The sequence below is a fragment of the Gavia stellata genome, chromosome 6, assembly GCF_030936135.1.
Source record: "Gavia stellata isolate bGavSte3 chromosome 6, bGavSte3.hap2, whole genome shotgun sequence".
Lineage (NCBI taxonomy): Eukaryota > Metazoa > Chordata > Aves > Gaviiformes > Gaviidae > Gavia > Gavia stellata.
The window spans coordinates 31,154,012-31,178,502 of record NC_082599.1 but is presented as its reverse complement, the minus strand read 5'-3'; the positions used below and the strand labels follow the sequence as shown (position 1 = coordinate 31,178,502).

Here is a 24,491-nt window from a genome sequence, read left to right as displayed (position 1 = left end):
TGTTCCGTTATGAACTCTCAATGCTGTTCTCAACATCAGTAACCAATGTGCCAGGACAATGTGTTGTAAACCCAAATGCCCAGGCCAGGAGACCACAAAAGCTCCTCTGTCTTGTGTGAGGGAAGTGAAAAGAGGCTTTCACAGTGCTGCAGAATATGCTGGCAGACTGTGCCAGTTCAGAGCCCGGAGTGTTCTGGAAGATGTTTATGTACAAGGAGGGCAAATGTTGTCTAATCCTTGGTTAAGAAGCTACTATAACTCTTATTTTTAAAAAATTAGAAGAGTCATATGTATGTGTCAAAGACAACCATCAGATAATTACAGGCTGCTCAGTAGCTGTATGAAGTGCAGTGGCTGAGGAACTGTAAAGGTCTTTGTGCTCCTTCCAGCAGGAGAAGGACATCTCCTTATCTCCTTTTATCCCATAAATAAAAAGCAAGACCTATCCTTTAAAAACAAACAAACATACACTTATTTCCTCTTATTTTATAAGATAGTAATTTCTATAGTAAATCATTTTTGCAAGCAGAAAAGCCAAAGAGTTTGATAACAACAATGGTAGTTTTTCTTAAAGAGAAATCATAAGCTAGCAAGCACCCAGTTCTTTGATTTTCACTTGGGTTTGTGAGTTGTTGGGAAGAATTAGCTTTCCATTGGGTAAAGTGGCATGAAAGTAAAAAAACAACAAGAACTTCTCATTGCAGTGTCCATCTAAAAAGGAAGGTATCTACTGGGGTTTTTAGTAAGTTTTCCTAGACATCAGTGGAAGTACTGAGCAACAATATTTTAGAGAGAGGAAGTTCAGCTGCGTTTAAAATACTGGTTTTTGTAATTTTATTTTAAATGAAATTACATTCAGATACAGCCCAGTTATATTAGCAAAGATTTAAACAAATGTTTAAAGCTAACAGACTCTCTTAGCTTTACCATTCTTTTGTCATTGATATTGATTATGAGCTCAGACTAAATTCGCTCTTTTGCATTACCCAGATTCAAAATCACAATGTTAAAAAAAATACAAAAATGTCTAAAATTTCACTTTCTGACTCAACTTGTAAGATTAATAAAACTGTTGAAATGCCTTCATTAAAAAGCCACATTGACATGATTTACAGCTGTACAAATTGTTGTTTAAAACAAGCTTTATAGGATAAGTGTTCAAAGCAGCACTAAAGATTTGAAGCAGATTTTCCCACTGCCCTTACGTAGCCTTTTCTGGCTAAACTAAAAATAAAACACACTTTGAAAATGTACTCTTAAATTCACCAGAATAAAAGAAATCCAAAATAACTGTGTCTGAGAGAAAAGAGGTCATCTATGGTGTCTGCTCACCCTTCAAATTCCCAGGATGTGGAATACTACTGAAACAAGGGGGTTCTTTACACTTGATGTACTTGATATTTGACTAAGACCTACATAGAAAATGAGTGGAAACACGTCCTGTACCTAACAAGGTGAGCAGTCTGCATGCTGGAAAAGAACTACGTACTGCCGAGTAAGGCAACCAAGACAAAGTATGGCTTAAGTGCAGTCTGGTTAAGGCAGAGTACGTATTTTTGAAGCTGTTACTTCTTCTGCTTCCACTTAAAAGCACAAGTGCACTAGAATGTGTTTAAGAGCTTCGGTTAAAAAGACCTGGTAGAGCTGGATGTGGTTCACAGAGATAAATCTAAAGAAATCCATTACAGTGAGCTAGACAGTCTCTCAAAAAAACCTTTGTCAAATTTATATTCTTACAACCATTCTATCCAAAGCTCCAAATACATGTACTAACAAGACAAATATGTTAAGCACAGCTTTTTCAAAATACCCATCCCTTATTTGCCCCCTGCAAGACAAAGTCGCCACTCTGGATCAGGCATCATTTGAAATTTTATGTGAGTTAGTGTGGCAATATTTTGGCTTAGCAAGTAAATCGTGTCCAGTCCTACCCTTGCAACAGATGTAGAATTAGTCCTTTATCAGGCCAAATTCTGCACAATATGATGCTGACCTTAATCTAAAGGAATTTCTTTGGCATTAGTTTGGATTTTTAAGTGAAGGCAGAATTTGGCCCATTTTAGCACATTAAAATAAACACAGCTTTTGTTTCAAGAATCAATAGATAAAGTATTGGTAGCACTTGCCATGTTTACTACATGAAAAGCCCTACTCACCCCATTTGACCAGTTTACAATTAACGTTTATCCTTTCCAGTCCTAAGAATTTCTAGGTTATTCACAGAAATATATCAAAGCTCAGGAAAGTGTAACAACAGATGCATCATATTGTTGCATAAGCTTATGCTTAAAAATACTAGAAAGTAGCTGGGCTCTGATGATTCTTTGGCTTGAAGCTGAAGCCTCCTTGAGTAGATCAGTTCTTCCATTTGTTGGAGTCCCAAGCCAGGAACCAGCCTGTGAATGTCGGGGGTTCGTGACCCTGCTTCACGATTACAATGGGGGTCCCCTTATCTCTGCCAGAAGGATCTGTTTCAATATAGCGTTTGGCTAAAAACAGAGAGGAAATAAAACATGTAATATATTAGTTCATTCCTCTGGTATAAAAAAATACATTAAAAGCCGTAGTGAAAGAACCTAAGGCTACTATAATACAGTATTCAATTCAATTATTTCAAAGGCAATGAAATGATCAGGTAATTGCTGATTTCTTCCAGCTGCCAGTGAAGGAATTTTCCACAAGGTTAAAACAGTGGGGTTGTTGCTCTGATCAGTTCATTGCCATACAGCTGGGTTTTGGCTCTTGAACAGGAGAAATAATTTGCTGGTGCTGTGCAGTTGCACAAGCTTCATTCCCATTTTTCCTATGTAAAAGCCAGTATAGTTTCCCTTGACGTCTCAACATGACATCAGTACATATCAGAAACACAGCTAGGTAACCCTCGCTGCTCCAGGGAAATATCTGCAGCTGTTTTTAGCATGAACTTTGTCAGAACAGCTCAGCTATGTGAAATCACACCAGACATGACACATGACTTTTCAAAGAGGTGCACTCCATGTGAGTTGTCTTGATTTGTTACAGAATCACAGAATGATAGGGGTTGGAAGGGACCTCTGGAGATCATCTAGTCCAACCCCCCTGCCAGAGCAGGCTCACCTAGAGCAGATTGCACAGGAATGTGTCCAGGCAAGTTTTGAATATCTCCAGAGAAGGAGACTCCACAACCTCTCTGGGCAGCCTGTTCCAGTGCTCTGCCACCCTCAAAGGAAAGAAGTTCCTTCGCATGTTTAGATGGAACTTCCTATGACCAAGTTTGTGCCCGTTCCCTCTTGTCCTGTCACTGGGCACCACTGAAAAAAGACTGGCCGCATTCTGCTGACACCCACCCCTTAAATATTTATAAGCATTAGTAAGATCCCCCCCTCAGTCCTCTCTTCTCCAGACTAAAAAGACCCAAGTCCCTCAGCCTTTCCTCATAAGAGGAAATTGTTCTGCAATTGGAACTTCCTTCTCCAAATTTAACTCAGTGAAGGATGGCAGTGTATGGACTTGAGGATTTTTTGGCATTCCTTTGACTGTAGTGTAGAGTGCAGCTCACTAGGTATCTCTTTTTAAGCTCTCTTTTCAGTGCAGTTTCTCTTCATGCAGCTCTCCGATATATTCTTTAAAAAACTCTGCAGCCTAGCAATGCTATCTTGATTAATTTTACCCTTCATAAACTTACAGAGAAGAAAAATACCATGAGTTTTAAAGCACATTTAAAGGAGAAAATAGTCTTCTCCAGGTTTAAATCCTAATAAGCTCAGTAACCCTTTTAAACACTGTAAACGTAACAATTTCTTCTACATCATCTTTTTCACTTCTTTAAGTAATATTGATGCTACTTCACTCAGAATTCTGCCAAATTTATTTGATTTACCAGATTTAACAGATTCCTGTCGCTCAGTTTCATTAGCATCCTTCCCAATCCAGACAAAAACCTGCAAACAAAGGAGAGAAAGATATAGGTCCCATGTTGTTACAAGGATGTTATGTACAGCAGGTAAAGTACAAAATAATTGATTCCACTAGGAGAAAGAATATACACTACAAAAATACTGCAGAGATACACAGCAGTCACAAACCACAATTGGTGATTTTTTTTTCCCTTGCAAGAGACTGTAGTCAGCATATCCCAACTACTTTCCATCCAGCCCTTCCACCCACCTTCCCCCACCACTCCTTCCCACATGGACCTTGGACATTCCTTCTCATTTCCAAAAACCTCAGCCTTTTTTTCCTTAAGGGTTTGGCTGAAGAAGACAAATAAAGCATGGGATCTATGTCCTCTTCCCCTCCAAGGGGAGAGGAAGGGTAGAGAGAATATACTGTGATGTGCCCTCCACACCTGCAGTGAGTTTGCCTGTCGTCCAAAAAGCTCTCAACATTTTCAGTTGTCAGTGAACCTGGGAGAATGACGGAGATTGTTTCTGTCACCCTCCACCCAGTTCTTCTGAAGAAATCTGTATAAGGGTCTAGTGTTTGTCCCCTTCTCTGGTAAGACTTTTTGTAGGTGCTGCTGCTACATGGATTTGGTGGCTTCTGAATACCTTTTATGCAATAACTTTCTTTTTTAAAATTAAAAAATTCTAGTGATAAATTCAAGAACATTACTGAGAGCCTTTCAGAACACTGCAGGGGCTTAAACTCTTGCAGCCTCCATTGGTTTTAATGGGAAGTGCCTGCTGTGGTCTCACATTATGCTTGGAAATTCAATCGTGTATGTTCACACTAGCACATCATATAGCTCAAAAAATACAGCTCCTTCTGGTATAACTTAAAATACTCAAAATCTCTTCCATTGTCACAAAGATGATTTTTCCTCCCGTCTTATGATCTAAGTGGTTAAGAATAAATTATCCTTGTTACCACAAAAAGCAGTGGTCAAGTACATAGCTTACCTGCTCCCAAGCATCCAGCAACATGACATCATCTTCAGCCAAATCGTCCTGAGTGAATTCTCCTGGGACCTCCTCAATCTAAAAAGGATATTATGTTTTTTTTTTTTTGTTTTGTTTTTTAATGATTTATCAAGATATTCTGATTTTGCATAGACCAAAGACATTTTTAAAAGGGTAAGTCCAGAAGCTGGTGTGCAATTCTTTTTGCTCCTAAAGTATCAAGCCCTAAACTGATTGATGAACGTGTCAAGGGTGTTTCACTGAAAGGAAACAAATCACATATTTGCATGTCCTATAAAATCAGCTCTCAGTTTGTCAGAATTGATAAGATATCCTCAGGAGAGGCAGAGGTTTACGTTGTAATTGTGACTGTTATTAAGTTGGGACCGAGGTCTGCCGGAAGAAAGGGACAGGGAAATTTCCATTGGCACCTTGTGCCAAGCAAACTAAATCAATCAGCTGATAACAGCTGATATATTCATGCAGCTTACATTCATTAATAAGGGAAAGAAACTGCCTTGGTTTGCAGTGGGTGAGCTCAGTGATGAAATACACACCCAAGTAAGCTTTCCCGTCACTTGACAATGGGACATTACAGTTGACTAAGCCATCGAGGATTAGTCCCCAAAGGAAAGGCAGACTGCTTGCTTCTTCCAAGGATGTGCAAGCAGGTAGGAAAGCAGTCTAATGTTATTCTGTATGAGAAGGAGAGATAATAATGTAGCTAGTGGTCAGCCCTACTTTTAAAGGACTGTCAAGGGTTTGGCTATGCTTGGTCATGTAGGAGTGCTAAAGGGATGGTAAGCAGACAGTGCAAAAGATATTTCCTTTCCCCACCCTGTGTTACGATGGCCAGAAGGTCAGAGTGATCTGACCTACCTCTTCTGGTGAGCTCTAACAGTGGTGATTCTGTTAATAGAGAAATGCTACAGGAAAGAGGGGATTTGGAGGGAATTTAAAACAAAACCTAAACAAGTGCATAGCTCCCAGCAGACTATTATAGAGAGGTTAGTTCCTATTACTGTATTTCACAGGAGTGTTTTAGAAGCTTGTTAGAAGAATAGACTTTACTACTATCATAAGATTTTGAAGTCCTTATTAAAGGATACTATTTTTTTTATCCCTCTCCAAATGAATGGGCTGTGCCTTAAGGAGACTGCAGAGATGGTAGCCAACTATGTCCCCTACCTAAAAATTAGTGCATCCTTGCCAAACTGTGACACATCATTGCCCTCCCAGAATACGGTAAGTAATTAAGCCTGAATCACAGGCTTAATACCCAGCACACAGCTGTGGGTATTTCTGCTAAGGAAATAGGTCTTCCTACCTCCTTGAGCACAGGCCAATACCTTAGAGGCATAATTACATGTCTTAAATCTCTATGGAAAATTTCAGACTGCTAGGGACTTTTGGCAAGGGACATTTCTTTTCCTCACCACCACTATCAGACATGTAAGGGGCAAGGCACTGACCTGCACTTTGTCAGCGAAATGATAGCAGTCTCACAATGCTCTGCAAGAATACAATTGCTTTTGACTCAGCAAATGCCTTATCTTTTTGCATCTGCAAGACTCTAGTCCCAGGCTGAAGCAGGCTCTGCATGCAGATGTTTGCAGTATTAATTCTTCTGTCCGTCCTTCGCATTTGGATTGATTTAAAGCACCAAACCTCAACTCTCTCGTTTTTGCCAAGTACAGCTCATTAAGCCAGATCCCTAAATTCATTTAATGTCTGATGATTCCCAAGTCAAAATATACCAGAAAATATGTAATTAAATGGAGAGGGAAGTATCCCTCATATACTCACAATAAATCTGCCAGTCTTATTAGAACAACCATACAAGCGAGGGGGATGATCTTCAGCCTTTGTCAAGAGTTGTGATGAAGTTTGATATTTTTTTTTACCTCCAAGTGCTTTCCAGAATTCCTCTGAAATAAACAATATAAATTTTATTTGGCAGTGGATTTAACATTTGATATTTTAGCTTGTTAGATACTGTTTCAAGAATCCCCAAACAGTATCTTCTTTTCTGTCTCAAAGATGGGTGCATTTTCTTATAGTTCTTCCTGAAGTTTGTCAGAATAACAATAAAGATACCACTTGCAGATCTAGAAAGAGCAATGCACTATGTCTTTCTCCCCTCCTAGGCACTCAGGATAAAGAAAGGACCACATTCTTCTGCAGCTCCTGCTACTGTCCTACAGAATTCCAGGGCATCGCACTGCCTGTGCATCAGCCAGTTCTGGATCGATCTCCATGATAAAATGTCAGGTTGGATTTTCAAAGGGAGAGAGTGAGTATATGCTTCTGCCTACAAAATATATGATCGCAAAAACCGTTTAGACTGCATTTCCATGCAGTTCTGTGTATTCTCTGCTGCCTATTAGCAACCACGTGGCCTCCTACTAACCTGGTTCCTGGCCTTCATTAATCTTAGCTGTCTGGCATTTAAGAATGCTGGCAATGTATTGAGCTCCTTGTTCCTCTTCTTTCTTTGCTCCTTTTCCTACCCAGGTGTAGCCAGAGTTGTTTGGCAGTTTCAGAACAAAGACATCATTAGAGTTTAGTGACATTGCATCAACATCAACCTAGATCAAGAAAGAAATTGTTTTATTCTTCATTTTTTCAAATAATGTGATCGCTATTTTGCATGTTTATCTAAAACATGTAGATAGATGTTAATCAGCTATGCTTTTTTCCTTCAATTTTTCCCTGGATTTACACTGATACAAATTAGAGAAGGACTTAACTTGAGACAGGGAACTGCCTTGAAGGGCAAAAGTTAGGACTATTTGGCAGTAGGAAAGACTATCTCATAAGGGTTGCTGATTTCTTGTCTATTCTTTGTCAGCTGACTGTTCACTACATGTTTTCTTACAGTATCCTTTGAATGATGTAGATTGGTTGCAGCCAGTTACAGCATATTCTCTGCCATTTATTAGATGGGTTGGTCACAGAGAGCAGTGGATTTGATTTGGAGTTCTGCATTCCTACCAGATGTGACTACCCAACAAGATTAGTTGGAGAGGCTCGTGGCAGCTATATCATTTTCCATGGGGAGTAGTTGGTTTACTTAGCAGGTGTCCTTACCTCCGCAATCCTGGTAATGGCTGCCAGGTTCCTGCGGATTTGGAAGAGTCGCGTGGGAGGAGCAGGTTTCTGACCTTCCTTCTTGGATGTCCCATCCTTGTAGACAATAAGTGGTTTGTTTTTGAACAAGCTCAGTAAATGTGCAGGCTCTTTGCCTTGGCTGACTCGAATCTGTATATACGTAAAGAAATGCAATAAAAGAAACAAAAGGACACAAATAGTTATTTTTGGTCTTTGTTGAATAGCATATGAGATGTTAGCCAATAATGCTAAGTATGTTAGCAAGAATGAGAAGTGGCAAGCTGAGAAGATCTAAAAATATAGTTCCAGACACATTAAAGTTAGAGCATTTGTGAGATTTTTTGTCAATCATGCTGACACAAAGACAAGATTCAAACTTCTAACATAATGTTTAGCTGATTAAAATGGCTGCTATCTACTGTAATAAGAAAATTACTCTTTTTCAAAAGAACTGTCATTTCATAGAGTTTTATAGAGTGACTTAATTCCCCTGAAAAACTATCTTGGAAGTTTACGTGTCCTGTATTTAAGCAGAAGAGAATGGTTATTCATCCTATTCATTTATTTCTATGTGTATTTTACCTGCAAGAGGATGAAAAAGAATGAGCATAAATCTATGTTGCAGAGGATAACATGGCTGACAAAAATGAACTTCCCTTACAGATGCAAAAGACATTATTGCAATCTCAGAAAAACATTGAGCTATTAAGAAAGACTATTTTTAGGTTAATGGGTGATAAAAGTTATTTGTATACAACCATTTGTTCTTCCTTTATAACAGTACCACCCGCCAAGGTGGAGGACTGCAACTTTCACTCCCGGAAAGAAAGGGGAAAAAAGGGAATGAGGCATGCTGCATAGCCAGCAAAGGAGAAGTGGAGAGCCCCAGCCCTTTAGCCCAAAGGGGCGGGGGGGGGGAAAACAAACCCAAAACAACAAAAAAAAATGCTGAGAGAAAGCTAGTCCTACAAAACAAATAGGGAACGACTTTTCAATAGTCATTTGTACTGTAGTGCCATCTAGTGACCACAAAATAGTACTTTTAAACCTTTCAAATAATACTAACACAGACGCTGAGCTCAGGGAATATATTCTAGGTAGCCGTGTACACGCATACAAATACTAACATGCATATATACGTGTGTGTGTATATATACACATACATATATATACACATATATATTCCTAAATTCATTGCAGCCTAAAGTACTTTTAAGTATCATGTCCATTGCAGTGAGATGGATGTCCTTCAGCTTTAATAAAAAGGCTTTTTAAGTGCATTATTATTGCAGCTATTAGTAGTAATATTTTTATTACTTTAGTATTAGTATTGGCCTTAGTTATAAGGCAGGACCATATTGTGCTGAACTCTGTCCAAATACAGAACATGTGTTAGGAATATTTCAAGGAATAATTACCTAGAAGTATTCTAATCCTTCCTTAATATAGTTTGACTCATAAATCATAACTGATTAATAGCTAAAAGTATGGTCTGCTATTTAAATTAACTGTACCTTGGTGGGTGGGGGAAGCCCTTTAGTTTGGTCGTTAAGAAATGGAAAGCACGGAATTATCTCCTGCTGCGTAGAAAATCACTGCCTGTCCCTAGTCATCTTCCAGCTTTAGCCTTTCTGTGAAAAGAGATCTCTCACCTCTCCACCTACCCACCACTCCTCACTAGTGATGGAGAGCACACACCCTAGTCATGCTAGGACTAGCTTATCTCCTCACACCTTTTAGCTGCCAATTTCCTGCGGCTTGCCTTGCACACCCAATTTCTGCAAGTGAGGATGCGTCTCCTGCTTTCACGGAGCTGCAAGCGCTACGGAATGGGAAAGCCCAAGTTATGTTCCTCACTACGGCAGGGGTAGGCCAGACCCTGCAGCACAGTTCCTGCAGGCTGTCCCCTTCTGGCTGTCATGTGGCTTTTATGTCTCCCTGTTTTGGCCCGCTAAAAGTCAGGCATCTTGTCTGGGCTAAACATCACAGCTTCCTACATAATCAAAAGGAGACAGGGGAGCTCACACAGGGCTATCGCCCTGTCAGACATGTGCTTCAGAGTGAGTTGCCCTGGGAGGATCGTATCCTGTGGTCTCCATTGACTAAGTACAGAGTCTGTAAGGCTAGGCAGGACTAAAACCTAATTTTTAGACAGTGAAAGGTGAAGGAAAGAAAAGGCAGTTTTAGGATGTATTGTATCTGTGTTCTTTTGGACATCTACATTCAGAAAGGATGATTCAAATGGGAAATCTCCAGTGACTTTAAAAGGAGCCCATGGTGCTTGGCTTGATACAGACCATGAGCAGCTGATATTCCCAGTCTTCAAAGCTACCTCCTCCTTTCAATTCTCAGTGACATTTGCATATATTGCACGCTCTGTTGAATTTTATCCAAAAGACACTAACCTGCACGGCCTGACCGTTCAATAACCGATCCAGCTGAACAGTCAGAAATGCAGACGCAGTCAGTTCATCTTTTGTAGTATGGGCTCCTTGCCTGAGGAAGACAAGGAAAAAGATAATGGTTAAGTCCAGTTTTAAAATGATCCAGAGCTTATACTGCATGACAAATGCACAGCAAACAACCTTGCATTTATGTGTGGTTCTACTCAGCAGGACACAAAGTCAGCATAAAATAATATCCATGTGCTGGAGGTCTGTGCTAAGCCAACCAAACATACCATGTGTAGATGATCTGCCCTTTAGGGTAAGTGTAGAGGATAATGTAGCAGTCACCACCATAGAACTGTCCATACGTCTCGGGTCCCACGGGAACTCTGCCACTACTTTCCACACGCCAGATCTGGGGAAGCAGAGAAACCACTGGAGAATGCTGAACATCATCCAGAGACTCTTAAAGAAGCAATTTACTGTGTCATCCCTTGAGTGACCTTTGTTTCTGTTCCCAAGTGTTACGGAATAAAAGCGGGAAGGATTCTTCATGAAGTAGATAGATACAACCTGCGCCCACTGAATGAATGAATAATGACCATCAACAAGCCTTTGCAGTATACTTTTCTTTGTCTTGATGCTTTAATGCCACATGATCACCTCATAATGCTTTGTTGAACTAACTTTCTTAACATCTTAAGATGATAATATGACATGAATGGCACAGTATTATGATTCATCATTGAACTATCATATCATTTGGGAGAGGCACACTGTAGTCAGATAACACAGTTAGGCAGATTTCTTCCTATTTGATTCATTACAGCCCAGTTCAGTTAACAGCTGCTCTCCAAAAACATACTGCTAAACTTATACAGCAAAAAAATGCTTCAGATCTAAGCTGTTTTGGCTCAAGCCTACAGACCATCCCAAGTATGAGGTTGGAAACCCTGAAAATATACCAATGAGACTGTAGGTATTTATCCCTCTTTTTTCTCCCAGAATCCCAGCATGCAGACCTGTATTCAACAGGCTGTGTTGGTGCAAAGCCAAACCAGCCCTGTGTAGTCCAAAGATATTCCTGCATTGGGATATGGATAGATCTAGAAAGACTGTACAGTCAGTCATCTTTTTCTCTCCAAATCCAGGCTACATGAGAGACACACTAGGGACAAAGAAGATTCCTCTAGAAAGCAGATTGGATGCATACATAAAGACACAGAATGAATTTCGAACTCCAAGGGCAAGCTTTCCCATTCCCGATTTCAAGCTGATGGAAGCTAGAAGTTTTTCTTTAGGCTAAGGATCATATTTAAAGTATATCTTTAAGAAGTATTGTGTAGAAGGAGAAATGTTTCTGCTGTTTGATTTCTATTGATGACTGGTACAACATCTTTCATAAGCACCAAAAAAACATGACCCAGCATACAGTTTACAAGGAGGTTCACTTTCTACTTCAAAGTACCTTTTCTGATAGTAGAAGTAACACTTCTACTATCTACAGTGTAACTACATTACACTGTTACACTGTTTACACAACAGCGTAAATGGCAAAACACAGAGTAGCAGCTTATCCCCTAACAGAATAAGCTAAGTAGGTAGAATACAATTTAATACAATGCAAAAATTACCTCTACTTTCCCTGAACCATCATCTACCATGTTATGCTGGGCAGCCATTTGTGGAGACTCATGTAACTTGGTAGCATCAAATTCAATCTGCTCAATTTTAGCCACTCTCTCTGTAACATATACTTTGCCAAAGCCATCACTTTGATCTTTATCCTTCCAGTCTTTGAAAAATTGTTTGAAAATTGGTGTTTCACCTCCTTCAGGAAGGACTTGAATCTGAAATGAAGCAAGACACATGAAATGGAAGAAAACCAAAACTGACACAGTTACTCGAACAGGAACTTTTCTGAATTAACTGTTAGTGAAACATTGCCCTTATGTCTTATAAGCCCTTAAAAATATTTTTTTTCTGATTTAAAAACAAAGTCTTTAACAGAGCTCATGCTCTCCTGGTATCATCTCATAAATAGATCGCACCTGTGTGTTGGCAGGATAATTCATCTGCTGTACAAATTGTTCAGCATTCTTCATGGCAGCTTTTCTCTCTTGTGGGTTAGCATCTTTGCCTGGTTAAAACAGAAGGATAACAATACATGGGAAAGGGCAATGAGCTCACAGATCCTGCAAAAACAAGATGTCCTTGAGCCAGGTTGTCTTTGACATTGCTCTTGACTCAGTCTTGAACAAACACAAACGCTGGACACAGCATGAGCAGTAAGATTCACACAAAGTTGAAAGGCCAAAACAGTACCTCAGTGGCTTTGAAAACAGTTAAAATAAAATTAAAAAAAGAAAAAAGGGGGCATTGTTTTTTGCTTAGTGTGTGTGGTTTTATCAAAAAATGCTGTCATAATATCTGCTTGGTTCAAGGTACAAGAACACCCTGGCTTTTTTTTCTGAATCTTCCCTTGCTGGGCTGCAATGTGGTAAATAAAGCTGCTGTCCAAAACTACCTTCACTTCTTCAGGCAGTGCCACTGTCCAAGTAAAAGAAACTCCCATTTCGTCTGTTTGGGCTGTGCCCCATCCATTGCTCCTTGTTCAGCCTTGCACAGTGTTAGACATCTCTGAAAGTCTCTGTGAGACGATACTGTGTATCAGGTCTATGTCCCAGCTGGCTGTCAATGACTATACTCCAAGGACCTCTTAGTTTAATAAGATGCTCTGATAAGCTATTCATTGTATTCCATTTTGAATGAGACTATTAGTGCAGTAATTCACACTTCTCAGCTTAGTAGTCTGAAGATTTCCAGCAGAGATGATAAGTGCAGCCTCCCAGTGCGAGGGTGAGACTCACACACAGACTGATGGGGTTTTTCCACACATTATTGTTACCAACAGTAGCAAAGTGAGGATGCACAGAGGAGCACATAGGGCCACATTCAAAGGGCCTAAATTGTATTTTATTTATTTTATGCCTGATCCTCTTGGCTTGGTTCTTCTAGGAGCTGTCAGGTTGAGAGTGAAAACCAGGAATCAGGGGGTCAGATAGACCTTACGCCATCTGAGCACAATGCTCCCAAAAGACTCTCTTTTAAAGGATGTTTCCCTAACTGCAAATGAAGTTTTCAAGCAAAATGCTTACAATGCTTCCTGGACTGACTTTAGCAGTTTGACAACTGCATCGATTAATTATTTGCTATTGCACATGGTAAAAAGAAATGCAAATGCCACAAAATAATTAATACACTGCCTCAGATGAAAAAGGGGAGATACTTAGCACTGGATGTAATGGCAGCACCGCAACAATCCAGCTACAAGGTGTCCAGACCTAATTCCCCAGTAGTATTCTTCTCCCAGGAAATGTTCAATCAAAGCAATTGCAGACACTCCTGCAAGCATTGATGGTACCACAGAAAATTATTCAAGGAAAAAAAGAAGCATCAAAGTATTTGCAAGCTTATGCTTTTAGTTGACGCCTGGGACACTCACCTTTCAGTTTCACACCTCTGTGGAGCAATGTATGGAAATATAGTATCTACCCATTATCAAACCTTCAGTATCCACATTTTGTCCCAGAAGATAGGGATTTGATAACAATATATAGAACTTGCAGAATTGTTTGCTTTGTAATTGCCACTTAGATAGGCATTTAAGCACCCAAGCTTACATATATCTCAAAAATAGTCAGGATCCTTAGACAAGACTTGGTCTTGAGCTCCTTACCCAAGTGAGCAATCCTTGTCCACTGACCACACCAAGGAAGAACTGTGTGCAGGGTACTGTGTCCAGCCAGTATTAAATTCTTGCTAGTGTCTCAAACATGTTGTGTTGACTCCTTAGATATGTCTGTGTAGCTTCTGCATTTGCAACAGAAGTCATCTCTTACCTTTCCATACAAAGATCTTCCTTGCAGCACCATTGTCCAAAATGAAGCACTCCTCAGACAAAAGCATAGCCATGGAGAAGGGGTTTTCCTCTGCTACCACAGACACCTTCATGGATCCACTTGCATCTGACACCTAAGAAAGCGATCATTGCAAATTTAGATCAACTCTGGCTTCTGTAACCAAATTAATTTCTGCTCCCAAAATTACTATAAAAATCACTTGCCATTCCTATATAAATGGATATATGAAATTTGTGTGCTGCTGGAAAGTAAGGTAATGATTTTTTTGTTTGTTTCATTTCATTTTACATCCAATAGAGGGAGATGTAGTGTTAGTTTTAGTGAGTTTGTTGGATCCCTGTCTCACAACTTCTTAAAATAAATCTATTTCTCTTCCACTTTCAATTCAACTGCTCATTCAGTGAACATCTCACAGTTAAAAAACTGTATTTTCTGCCCCTTCTACATGCTCAGCTGAACTGGTGGAGTCCCTAGGTGTCATCTTCTGCTACCAAGCAACCCACACTGAAGCCAAAGGTACATGTACATGCTGAACAAGAGCATTTGCAATTATATTAAAAAAGTCCTACACTGCTATTAACAACTGAAATACCTACATGTATAACCTACAGTTATTTAATTGGAAACTGTAGTATAAGACCTATTGCAGAATCTGCTTTGTAACCTCTACCACCACTGTAAGTTCATGTAGACCTTTAAAACCTTTTAAAATTCACTCCTGCATGGCTGAAAAGACCAGTTATTACTACTGAAAGTAATTACTATTACTATTGTAATAACTTTTCTAGCAGTCTTTCTTTCCTTTCATAATTAAATATTAATTTTAAATACACCATTATGTCTTATATTGTATATTATGGAAGCACAAGATGGAAATTTCCACTTCATACAACAAATAAAAATCAACTACTATACCTACTGTGAGGGCTCACTGTAGATCTGTGTCCTGACTTTTACACTCACTGTTATATTGCAGCACATTTAAATTTAGCTAACAGAGCTCTCTTAGCCGGACCCATGTACTTAGAGGAATTTACTAGATATCCACAGAATTTTCTGAGCGTTCTTAAGATTCCAAAATTCACTGCAAGCACTTTTCTCTAGTATTGTCTTACTACAATGGTCCTGATCATACATGCAGGCCTTCTTAGTCTTTTTTTTTTTTCTTCTAAACCCCTGCTATAAAGATAAATATGCGCCAGATTTTTTGGCAAGAATGGAATGATTAATGGCAACTAAACACAGCACATAGACAACAAGGACTAAAAATGACCTTATAACAATGATCACCTCATATAGGCTTCTTGTAAACCCCAGCCACACACATGGGTAGGGGAAGTATCACCTAACAGGCAGAAAGGGAGGTGGCTCCATCCTTCGGTGGTCTGTGGGATGCAGGAGCTGTGGAGGGTGTGACTCACCCTCTCTCACTCTTCACAGCAGCTTCAAAGCTACTGGAGATGACACCTAAAAGATCACACACATGGGGATCCAGTAGCACTTAGTGCTGTCAGTGTTGCCACTTGTTGACCAAACCCTTCTTGTTAAGTGACTACGGGGAAGGGAAGAAAGTACATGGTATGCCAGGGAGATTCTTCTCTATCACACAAGGCAACCTCATTGCATAAGCCAGAGTGCAAAGTCCTGAAGACAACAGTCCAGTTCTCAATGCTAATGACAGCTTGTAAAAAAAATACTCTCCTTGCAGTCTTCAGAAGAAAATAATCTTTTTTTATTGTGAGGGTGGAGGATAAAGTCTTTTCTAGATTTCATTAAAAACATCCTCCTTTTCCAAATACTTTCTCACTTCTTTTCTCGTGTGGGAGAGAATGAAAGAAAGGGGAGCCGTGGAGGAAAAAAAAAAAAAGAGAGAGAGAAAATACAGGCCTGGCAATAGTTTCGTTTTTTTCAGAAAAAGTAAAAGAAATAGTTGTGTAGCCTTGGTAAGATACTGCCTAGGTAAGATACTGTATTGTTAATTCAAAGAATAAATTCCATGCCTTTCTTAGGAAAGAGCAGTATGCCTAGCATGACATGAGGAAAAATCATAACTTCAGTCAATGTAATCATAAAACTCCTACTGATTTAAATGGAGTAAATATTTAATCTGTTTTGTTTATAGGCAATTTTTCTGGCAGTGGCACTGTCCTAGTCAGTCTTAAGCCATTGCAGGTGAGGAAGGAGGAAAAGGACATTGCAAAAGAAAGGAGTTTTGCATTCAAATTCTTTTGGATTTATATATAAAATATAACGTAACTGTCCATCTCTCAAACTCTGCTAAGAATAACTAAATCATATGTGACTACTAAAGCTCTCACTGTTAAAATCAAGAAGACAGGAAATATAGTTTGATTTAAGACCAGTTAATTCTTCTTTGACCTGTACTGAACATTTTTCCTGAGTAAGCAGGACTGTAGTCCATTTTTTTTCCCCTCAAATTACCTGGACTGTCTTGATTGACATCCTTTAAGAAACTTGTCCATTGGCTGCAAATCAACTAACACAACTGCAGTTCTGTAACTAAAGCCACAACTCCATATAGAAGGCACTACGTGCTTGAATACTATTGAGTGTACTAACTAAAAAAAAAAAAAAAATTACTTACCATATATAGTTTAGCGCTTCTCCTGTTTGTAATATCAGCCAGTTCATCATCATCATCATCACACTCGGGAAGCACTGGCTTGCTCCCTAAAACCTGTACAAGAAGAGAATAACAAATTCAATGCAGAGAGAGAGCAGGTTCTGTAGTATAAATACCTAAACACTGTAATGTGTTGTCCCAGTAATCGATTAATCAGGATCAACTTTACATATAATCCAATCTAAATCCAAACTCATGGGTGACTCATTCACAAACATATGGGTAATTTTAAATAACTGTGTCAGATCTCCAGCAGCCTTAGATCTACATGCTGTCTTCCCTGCAGGCCAGCTTGCTGGTATTCTATAGACTAGGATAGGAAACGATATATAGAGAAAAGCTTCAAACGATACATACACACAGAAATACACAGAATAGAAAGGTTTACATGATCCTGCTCTATGTGTGTGTTTATACGTCTGTATTCCCCTTTTCCTCCCAGTAACTTCTAAAGTGTTGGCAAGCACATCTTACAATTTTTGGAATGACATTACTCTTAAAATGTTTAACAATACTAAAGTTAAAGCAGACAAAGTGAAATACATGAGTTGAAATTATCTTTTAAAATATTTCTATTGACAATATAAAATATCAGATTATGAGTTCAAAAATCTTAAAAATTACAGATTCTTAATCCCATTTTAAGGGGGAAAAATTAGCTAAGGTCTCGAAAAAAATTTATGGGGTGAGAAAAACATTTTCTTGCTCCACCACCAGAATACAAATTTTAACACTGTGGTTGTTTTACATCATAGTAGTTTTACACCATGGGTAATGTTATAACAACTATCACCACAAGAAAATTACCGAGGTTCATCAAGAATATGTTATGGTCAGGTAGTCATTATTAGATCCCAGTTACCCTTTCTTAATGATCTTTCCTTAATGATTCATGTATGACCAGATCCAAATGTTACATACAGAATGTTATGGATTTCTATGAAATTATGTCCCAGAGTGAAGGTAGTAGTAATTGATACATCTGAGTAACTAAATATTAACATCAAGTACAAGACCAGTGCCAGCCCTCCTATTGACACAGTGCATTTGCATATAACATGGAGTCACATGCAAAAACATTGTAAATATTTGATAATAGGGAAGCCTGACAAAGCATACAGCTGCAAAGAATTTGGAAAAAAACCAATATAGCCTAAATATTTAATATAAATCTGCCATCTGTGGAGTTTCCTGACCTGCTAAAGCCAGTAAAATAGTAAAAAACAAAAAGCCATGTTAAGTGTGATTGCTGCAGATTAAGCTAAAATATTTTACTTGTGACTTGTTGAAGACAAGAAAGTAATGCCCTGAGTGTTTAAGAAAGATGTTACTAGTAGTTCTTCAGTAGCTGTCAGTCAGCATTTCCTGAATTTATGCGACATAGCTGCAGATTTACTAATGTATATGTCAAGTAGGGCTACATGCTCGTAGCAGAGTGCCACCATGCTGGTGAATGGCTAAAAACAGTGGGCATATGTGGCATATCAGCACAAGGTTTCTGGAAATGTTTCCCTTCCTAGAATTTCACTCTAACCAGCAGCTTACACACAAGCCATAGAGCACCAAGAATAATGTTGTCTTTGTAATGCAAGGGTCAGAAAATTGCCAAATAACAGGCATGCATCTCTACCTGAACAGGCACTGAATAGGTTTGAGGGTTTCATAACATCTGACTTTCAGTAACAATTAAGAGGGTAAAAGAGTCCTGGTAATAAAACTTCCAGAAGTCCATACTCACTAGTTCTCTGCTTAATTAGGTATTTCCAGCAAAAAAATACACCCCAAAAATACACAAAAATTGTGATTCCTCATACATTTTAAGTCAGCATTTTCCCTTGCAGTGCATATAGAATACCTGTGGCACAACAATTATTTTGCAGCTTTGTTGTAAGTCACTTAAAGTGATATAAAATAAATTGCTCTTAAAATTTTCTGCTTGCCCAGGGGTCTTTGAGAACTATGCGAGTGCCACTCTGAATATTTTTAAACAAGGCTAAATAGTGCCTGTTGGTGTTTGTGAAAGCATCTTGACAGAAGCAGCCTCTTTATTCAGAGCATAGTCTAGGTGCTCCACTCTGGTGGCAATTAAATCAAGCAGCCTCTGTAATTCAAAAATTGGCCTTTAAAATTGGTCCCAGCACAGTTTAGATTGCTGGCCTGATCTGTTGGTGTCTTAAACCTGCATTTAGAAATGTTTTTCTCAACGAGGTAGATAGATAGAGCATTATTATCAGACTCTTTAAGTCTTATCTTAGGCAATCTCAGTTCATCAGTACTGGCATAGAGAGAGGGGTCAAAACTTCCTTTGTGCAGGTGTAGTTACAGGTATGAGATGAACTCCCCCGGGAAGGGCAGGGATATTCTGGTTCTGGGGAAATCCATTCACAATTCACTAAACAGCAGCTTGCACGGTAGCTTCTCTGGTCAAAGCTAGCCCTGTGCTTCAGCATAGGCAAGCAGAAAAGGAACATTACTCATTTTTGTAATTCTTCTGCAGATTCTCAGAGGAGCCCAAAAATAAATGGAGAAGGGTCTTGAGGGAGCCCCCTTCTCCTGCATTTGAACTCACAGTTGCTTGTAGATCCTGGGATTTTGGTGACCCTTGTTAAGAAGAGACAAGATGTGCTTCTCCCACCAGATGAGAAAATCCAGGACATGTGAGGAGGGCTGTGCAGCTAACACACCCATTAGAATAAACCTTGAGCTGAATCACTAACGGGTATGTATACCTGTGTGTGTTGGTATCAAAATCAGAAGATGATACAAGGTTAAAATGACCTACGGCATGTGAAGACACCAGTTGTGAAGAGATGCAGCGTGCACTATATATACTCAATATATGAAGTGATAAAGTATGAAATACATACAGTCGGTAGACTTTTGTATTGCTCGGAACAACTTATGTCATTCCCAACATGCATTAATTTCAGCAGTTGGTCTTATAGACTGGAGGATGAGACAGATCACAGAAGGAAAAAATCTGTGCTTAAACAGAAAGCAATTTATGCTGAAAAAAATGTTAAGCTCTGTCCCAAAGAAATTCCTTCCAGAGAATTTGTCTTTCCTCCTTCTAAGGCAAACTCCCGTGCTATGGCTGAGTCCACATGCAGCCACACATATGCCTGGATGTTATGACAACTGATAATTTCATCAACAAGATTGTGAAGTGTGTATTGAACAACAGCTAACTGCTATGCTGGAATTGGGTTGTATTGTTACATAAGCATATGGCTGGCTGAGTTGCAGCTCGCCAGGGCACCACACCTTTATACAGATAATTCTCATGTGATGCATTAAAAAGAAAACAAATCATACCAGCTGAGACTATAGTCAAAGGCTCCCAAAGCTTTTCAGCAGGGATACCCAATAACATGACTTAAACCAACACAGTTTAAAGGACATTGAATCTTCTGATTTTTAGCTACACATATGCTTAGTTTCACACAAATCCTGTGGTAGCTATATACACAGGACCTTGCTCATATAATTCTCCCTAAACAGACAGTCAGGCTGCTCCACTGCGTCTTCATGTCTTACGACCCAGCATACTGACAGCCGGAGGCTGGCTCTCCTGTGCTGCTCTGAGGTTCGAGACCCTGACTTGCAAACCTGCCAAGAATTCAGACCCAAAAATCCACCCTACACACCTGAAAATAGCAGTGCTCTCTTGGGGACACAAAACAGCCTAACCACACTTTTCCCCGGACATCCAACCATGTTGGCAACTTCAAACCATACCTCTCATAAATACACAGGTGCACACCCAGGTTTTGAAACCACTTTTAAAATCATTATTATTATTCTTTACTGCAGTAGAAATAATCTAAAGAATACTTAGGGGTCCTGAATGCATACCCATGCCCGAGCTTCTTCTTTCTTTGGGCTTAGCATCTTTCTTTGCAGCTCCCGATTTCCAAACCAGAGACTCTCCGTATCACTTCACCTTATCTGCCATTGACAGATGAACGTGTCAAACCACCCCTCGCTCTGTTGCTCTGCCACAGAATGATGCTTATCCTGCCCCCACCATTGCTTCCTGTGTGCATGTTTATCAGAGTCTTGGAGAAAAGCATGAGGAACTCTGGCCTCGGCGAAGGTGCACACAGGTGTAGTGCCGCTACTCTGCAGTGACCACCGGTGTGCACACTCTCACCTCACAGTATATGTGAGGCTGTTTAACCACTCAAGGCTTAATCTCCTTCACAGCTATTTCAGAATAAGATGTGCAGCAGCTGGCTACAGTAGAGCCTACCTTGCTTTACATGGCTATAGCCTAATGCCAGCTTACCTCTCAATGAGAGCATCAGACTGTCGAGTTAGCGTTGTTTTAGCAAAAGTATTCATTAACTCCACACCTTTAGATCTTGTCTATGGGGAGCATAACAGGAAGTCAATCTGCATTAATTTTAGAAGTTGTGGGTTTTTAAGTTCTGTTAAACCTTTGTGTTGACACTCTTAGGGTAGCACAAGAGTATCATAGTGGAAACCAACAGAACATCAGTTCCTCTACAATAACTGCCCAAGTTCCCTCTCATCTTGTGGTAAATGCAATGTAGCTTATCCTGCCTGCAAAACCATAATCCACTTTCATATTCTTATGTGCACGAGCTCTTCTCTGTAAATATCTGCACCCCCTCAGAGAAGTGCAAATTACAGAACCAAAGCTTTTACTGACAAATGAAATTCCACTCCATTGCCTTTAAAAAAGAATAGAAGAAATCACAGACAAAAGATTTCTATAATCTGCAGGAATATGATAGGGTAAATAATTTAAAATAAACTTATCAAAAGAAGAAATTTAGCAAACATTGTCTTCATAACTGGAAGCTCTGCATCATAAAATAGTTGATTTTGATTTAATGGGAGCAGGAAGTTTAAGGAGTTCAATGAGGCTGAAAATCCAACAAGGAAAACAATACTTGAAGAACATGTCAGGTGAAGGTTAATTAAGAGAGAAAACCAGTTTTGTACAGTTTAACTTGCGTACACTAGCACTGTGTTTGTGTTTCTTTTTACCATACACAGTTTGGATTAGGTTTCTGGGTCTGAAACTGAAGTATTTGTTGTGGCTCTGATCCCAAGTGTCAGATCTCAAAAACACTCAAATTCCCCTCTTTATATGCTAAGAGCAATAGAAAGAAAAGCAAGACATTTACATAGCTTAAAGCTGTCTTGTGGGCCTGACATTTTATTACTTAATACTTTTGGAAAACAATCAGGATTAGTAGCTTACTTTACTTTCTTGCACACTCTGACATAAGCAAGTATATCCTGCTCCTGCAAACTCAAGGTACACATGTACGCTGTGGCAGAGAATAAATGCTCTGTGCAGGACAATAGGTCTGAACTATAGGCACGTCGTGAACTCATTGGTAGATAAAGGCTTAGATTTTTATTAATCTTCAAAGCAGAGAAGAATATTACAAGGAATGTCACTCTGAAATAAATATTGCCTCAGATATCTACTCCAGTAGCCAGTAAAAGGAAAAAATCCAGCAGAGAGAGGAAGGGATGAACATGATGCAGGCTAGTAACCACATGGCTGACCCTGGGTACCAGCACAGACATATATGCCCATCAGGCAATGGTAGCTTTAGGGCTTCGCTGCTAAAGTAACCGGCCACAGTTTTATTTCTAATCATTTTGGCTTACTGGTTCTCCTGCCAGAGCACAACAACTGCAGAGGATATTCTGGTCCAAACAAAAACCACTTTTGACAGTGGTCAGATTATGAATAGCTGAATATGCATATTTCACTGGTTATTGTAACCTGGAACTCTTTCCATCAACCTAAGCAAAAATTCATACTCTTACAAAAAATTATACTCTCAACAGGAAAAAGAAAAAATCCTTTCATTAAACTGCTCCCAGGTAGCTAGCAGGATTTCTGCCTGAAATTACCTCTCACTAGCAACTCTAGCAACAACAGATGACATTACACGCTCATCTTGAGCAGAATACCTCCCAGCTGCTTGAACAGAGACTGAAAATAAGATGGAAACAGCCATGATGTACTGAGAAGCGGACACAGGATGTTTTATGCTAACAAACAGTTCTGGCACACTGTTAATTTTTTTTTTTGGTTTTACTGTGTAATTTCTCAAAAGGACTTTCTGATACTAAGGTCTAAACCTCATCTGCATGCATTCGGCTTGCTATAAAATAGCAAAACGCTTCAGTTGCTCATGGCACTTTTGATGCATAAATTATGGCCTACATTTTTAGCCAGTTTCTGTTGTTTCAGGAATTTCAAATGCAAATCATCATTTTATTCATAGCTCTATGCTTAACTTCCTAAAAACAGGGCATTAGGCTTTGGCAGTTTTTCATACAATATTTGCAATTTTGCATATCTGTCTGGGATAATTTGAATATAAAACCTTTACTAGTATGAAAATTATATTCTAACATTAATTTTACACTCTGTGAAACAGGCCACAGATAACATATTCACAAAAAAAGTATCTAGATCAGTCCCGAGAGTATGAATATGATGTTTTTCAATAGTTTGCCTCTGATGTAAAACAAGCTTACCTTCTGTCCTGCTGGGACTGCACAGCTGGCAGTATCTAAGCTAGCTATTTACACTGAGATTGGGTATGCTACTCAGGGCACTGAAATATTTTCCCAGTGCACCACTGGCTGTATTCACAAGCTCAGAATTTCCAGTCCCATACAGCTCAACAGATCAGGTATGCTAGGGGATCCTCTCTGGTATGACACCCAAACTCTTGCATCCAAGGCAGAGCACAGATTTGGACTCTAATGTTTAAGAAAGAAAATCAGATAGTATTTTGATAGATTTTCCCTAATGCCTCTTGCTGAATCTTGAAATAAATTAAATATTTATTAGGAAAGAAAAAGAGAGAGAGCAACAATGTTTGTTTCACCTGGTTGTATAGGAGATACATCCTGCTTAGCTCTTTGAAAATCATTTCCTCCTGCTGGTTTAGGTGCCTTCCACTAATGATTTCTGTTTTTAAGTTCCTACATCTCCTCAAATTGTATATGATCAGGTGACCCGCCTAGTGGATGACGGAAACGCTGTGGATGTTGTCTACTTGGACTTTAGTAAAGCCTTCGACACTGTCTCCCATAGTATTCTGCTGGAGAAGCTGACGACTCGTGGCTTAGACAGGTGCACTCTTCGCTGGGTAAAAAACTGGCTGGATGGCCGAGCCCAGAGAGTTGCGGTGAATGGAGTTAAATCCAGTTGGCGGCCGGTCACAAGCGGAGTCCCCCAGGGCTCAGTTTTGGGACTGGTCATGTTTAATATATTTATCGATGATCTGGATGAGGGGATTGAGTGCTCCCTCAGCAAGTTTGCAGATGCCACCAAGTTGGGTGGGAGTGTTGATCTGCTTGAGGGTCAGAAGGCTCTGCAGAGGGATCTGGACAGGCTGGATGGATGGGCTGAGGCCAATTGTATGAGGTTCAACAAGGCCAAGTGCCAGGTTCTGCACTTTGGTCACAACAATCCTATGCAACACTACAGGCTTGGGACAAGTGGCTGGAAAGCTGCCTGGCAGAAAAGGACCTGGGGGTG

At 39.5% G+C, this 24,491-nt stretch overlaps 1 protein-coding gene across 1 annotated transcript in view; it reads right to left on the bottom strand.

Annotated features, from left to right (window-relative positions):
• Nucleotides 1-2,355: 2,355 nt before the first annotated feature.
• SCIN (scinderin) overlaps nucleotides 2,356-24,491 on the bottom strand; it is a 51,126-nt gene continuing 28,990 nt past the window's right edge. Inside the window, exons 5-16 of the mRNA XM_059818478.1 lie at nucleotides 16,907-16,999; nucleotides 14,281-14,413; nucleotides 12,430-12,518; nucleotides 12,013-12,228; nucleotides 10,672-10,793; nucleotides 10,397-10,487; nucleotides 7,971-8,141; nucleotides 7,291-7,468; nucleotides 6,687-6,808; nucleotides 4,881-4,958; nucleotides 3,860-3,920; nucleotides 2,356-2,489 (exon numbers count right to left, since the gene is read on the bottom strand). Coding sequence (XP_059674461.1) covers nucleotides 2,356-2,489; nucleotides 3,860-3,920; nucleotides 4,881-4,958; nucleotides 6,687-6,808; nucleotides 7,291-7,468; nucleotides 7,971-8,141; nucleotides 10,397-10,487; nucleotides 10,672-10,793; nucleotides 12,013-12,228; nucleotides 12,430-12,518; nucleotides 14,281-14,413; nucleotides 16,907-16,999 — 1,488 coding nt within the window. The remainder of the gene's footprint in view (nucleotides 2,490-3,859; nucleotides 3,921-4,880; nucleotides 4,959-6,686; nucleotides 6,809-7,290; nucleotides 7,469-7,970; nucleotides 8,142-10,396; nucleotides 10,488-10,671; nucleotides 10,794-12,012; nucleotides 12,229-12,429; nucleotides 12,519-14,280; nucleotides 14,414-16,906; nucleotides 17,000-24,491) is intronic.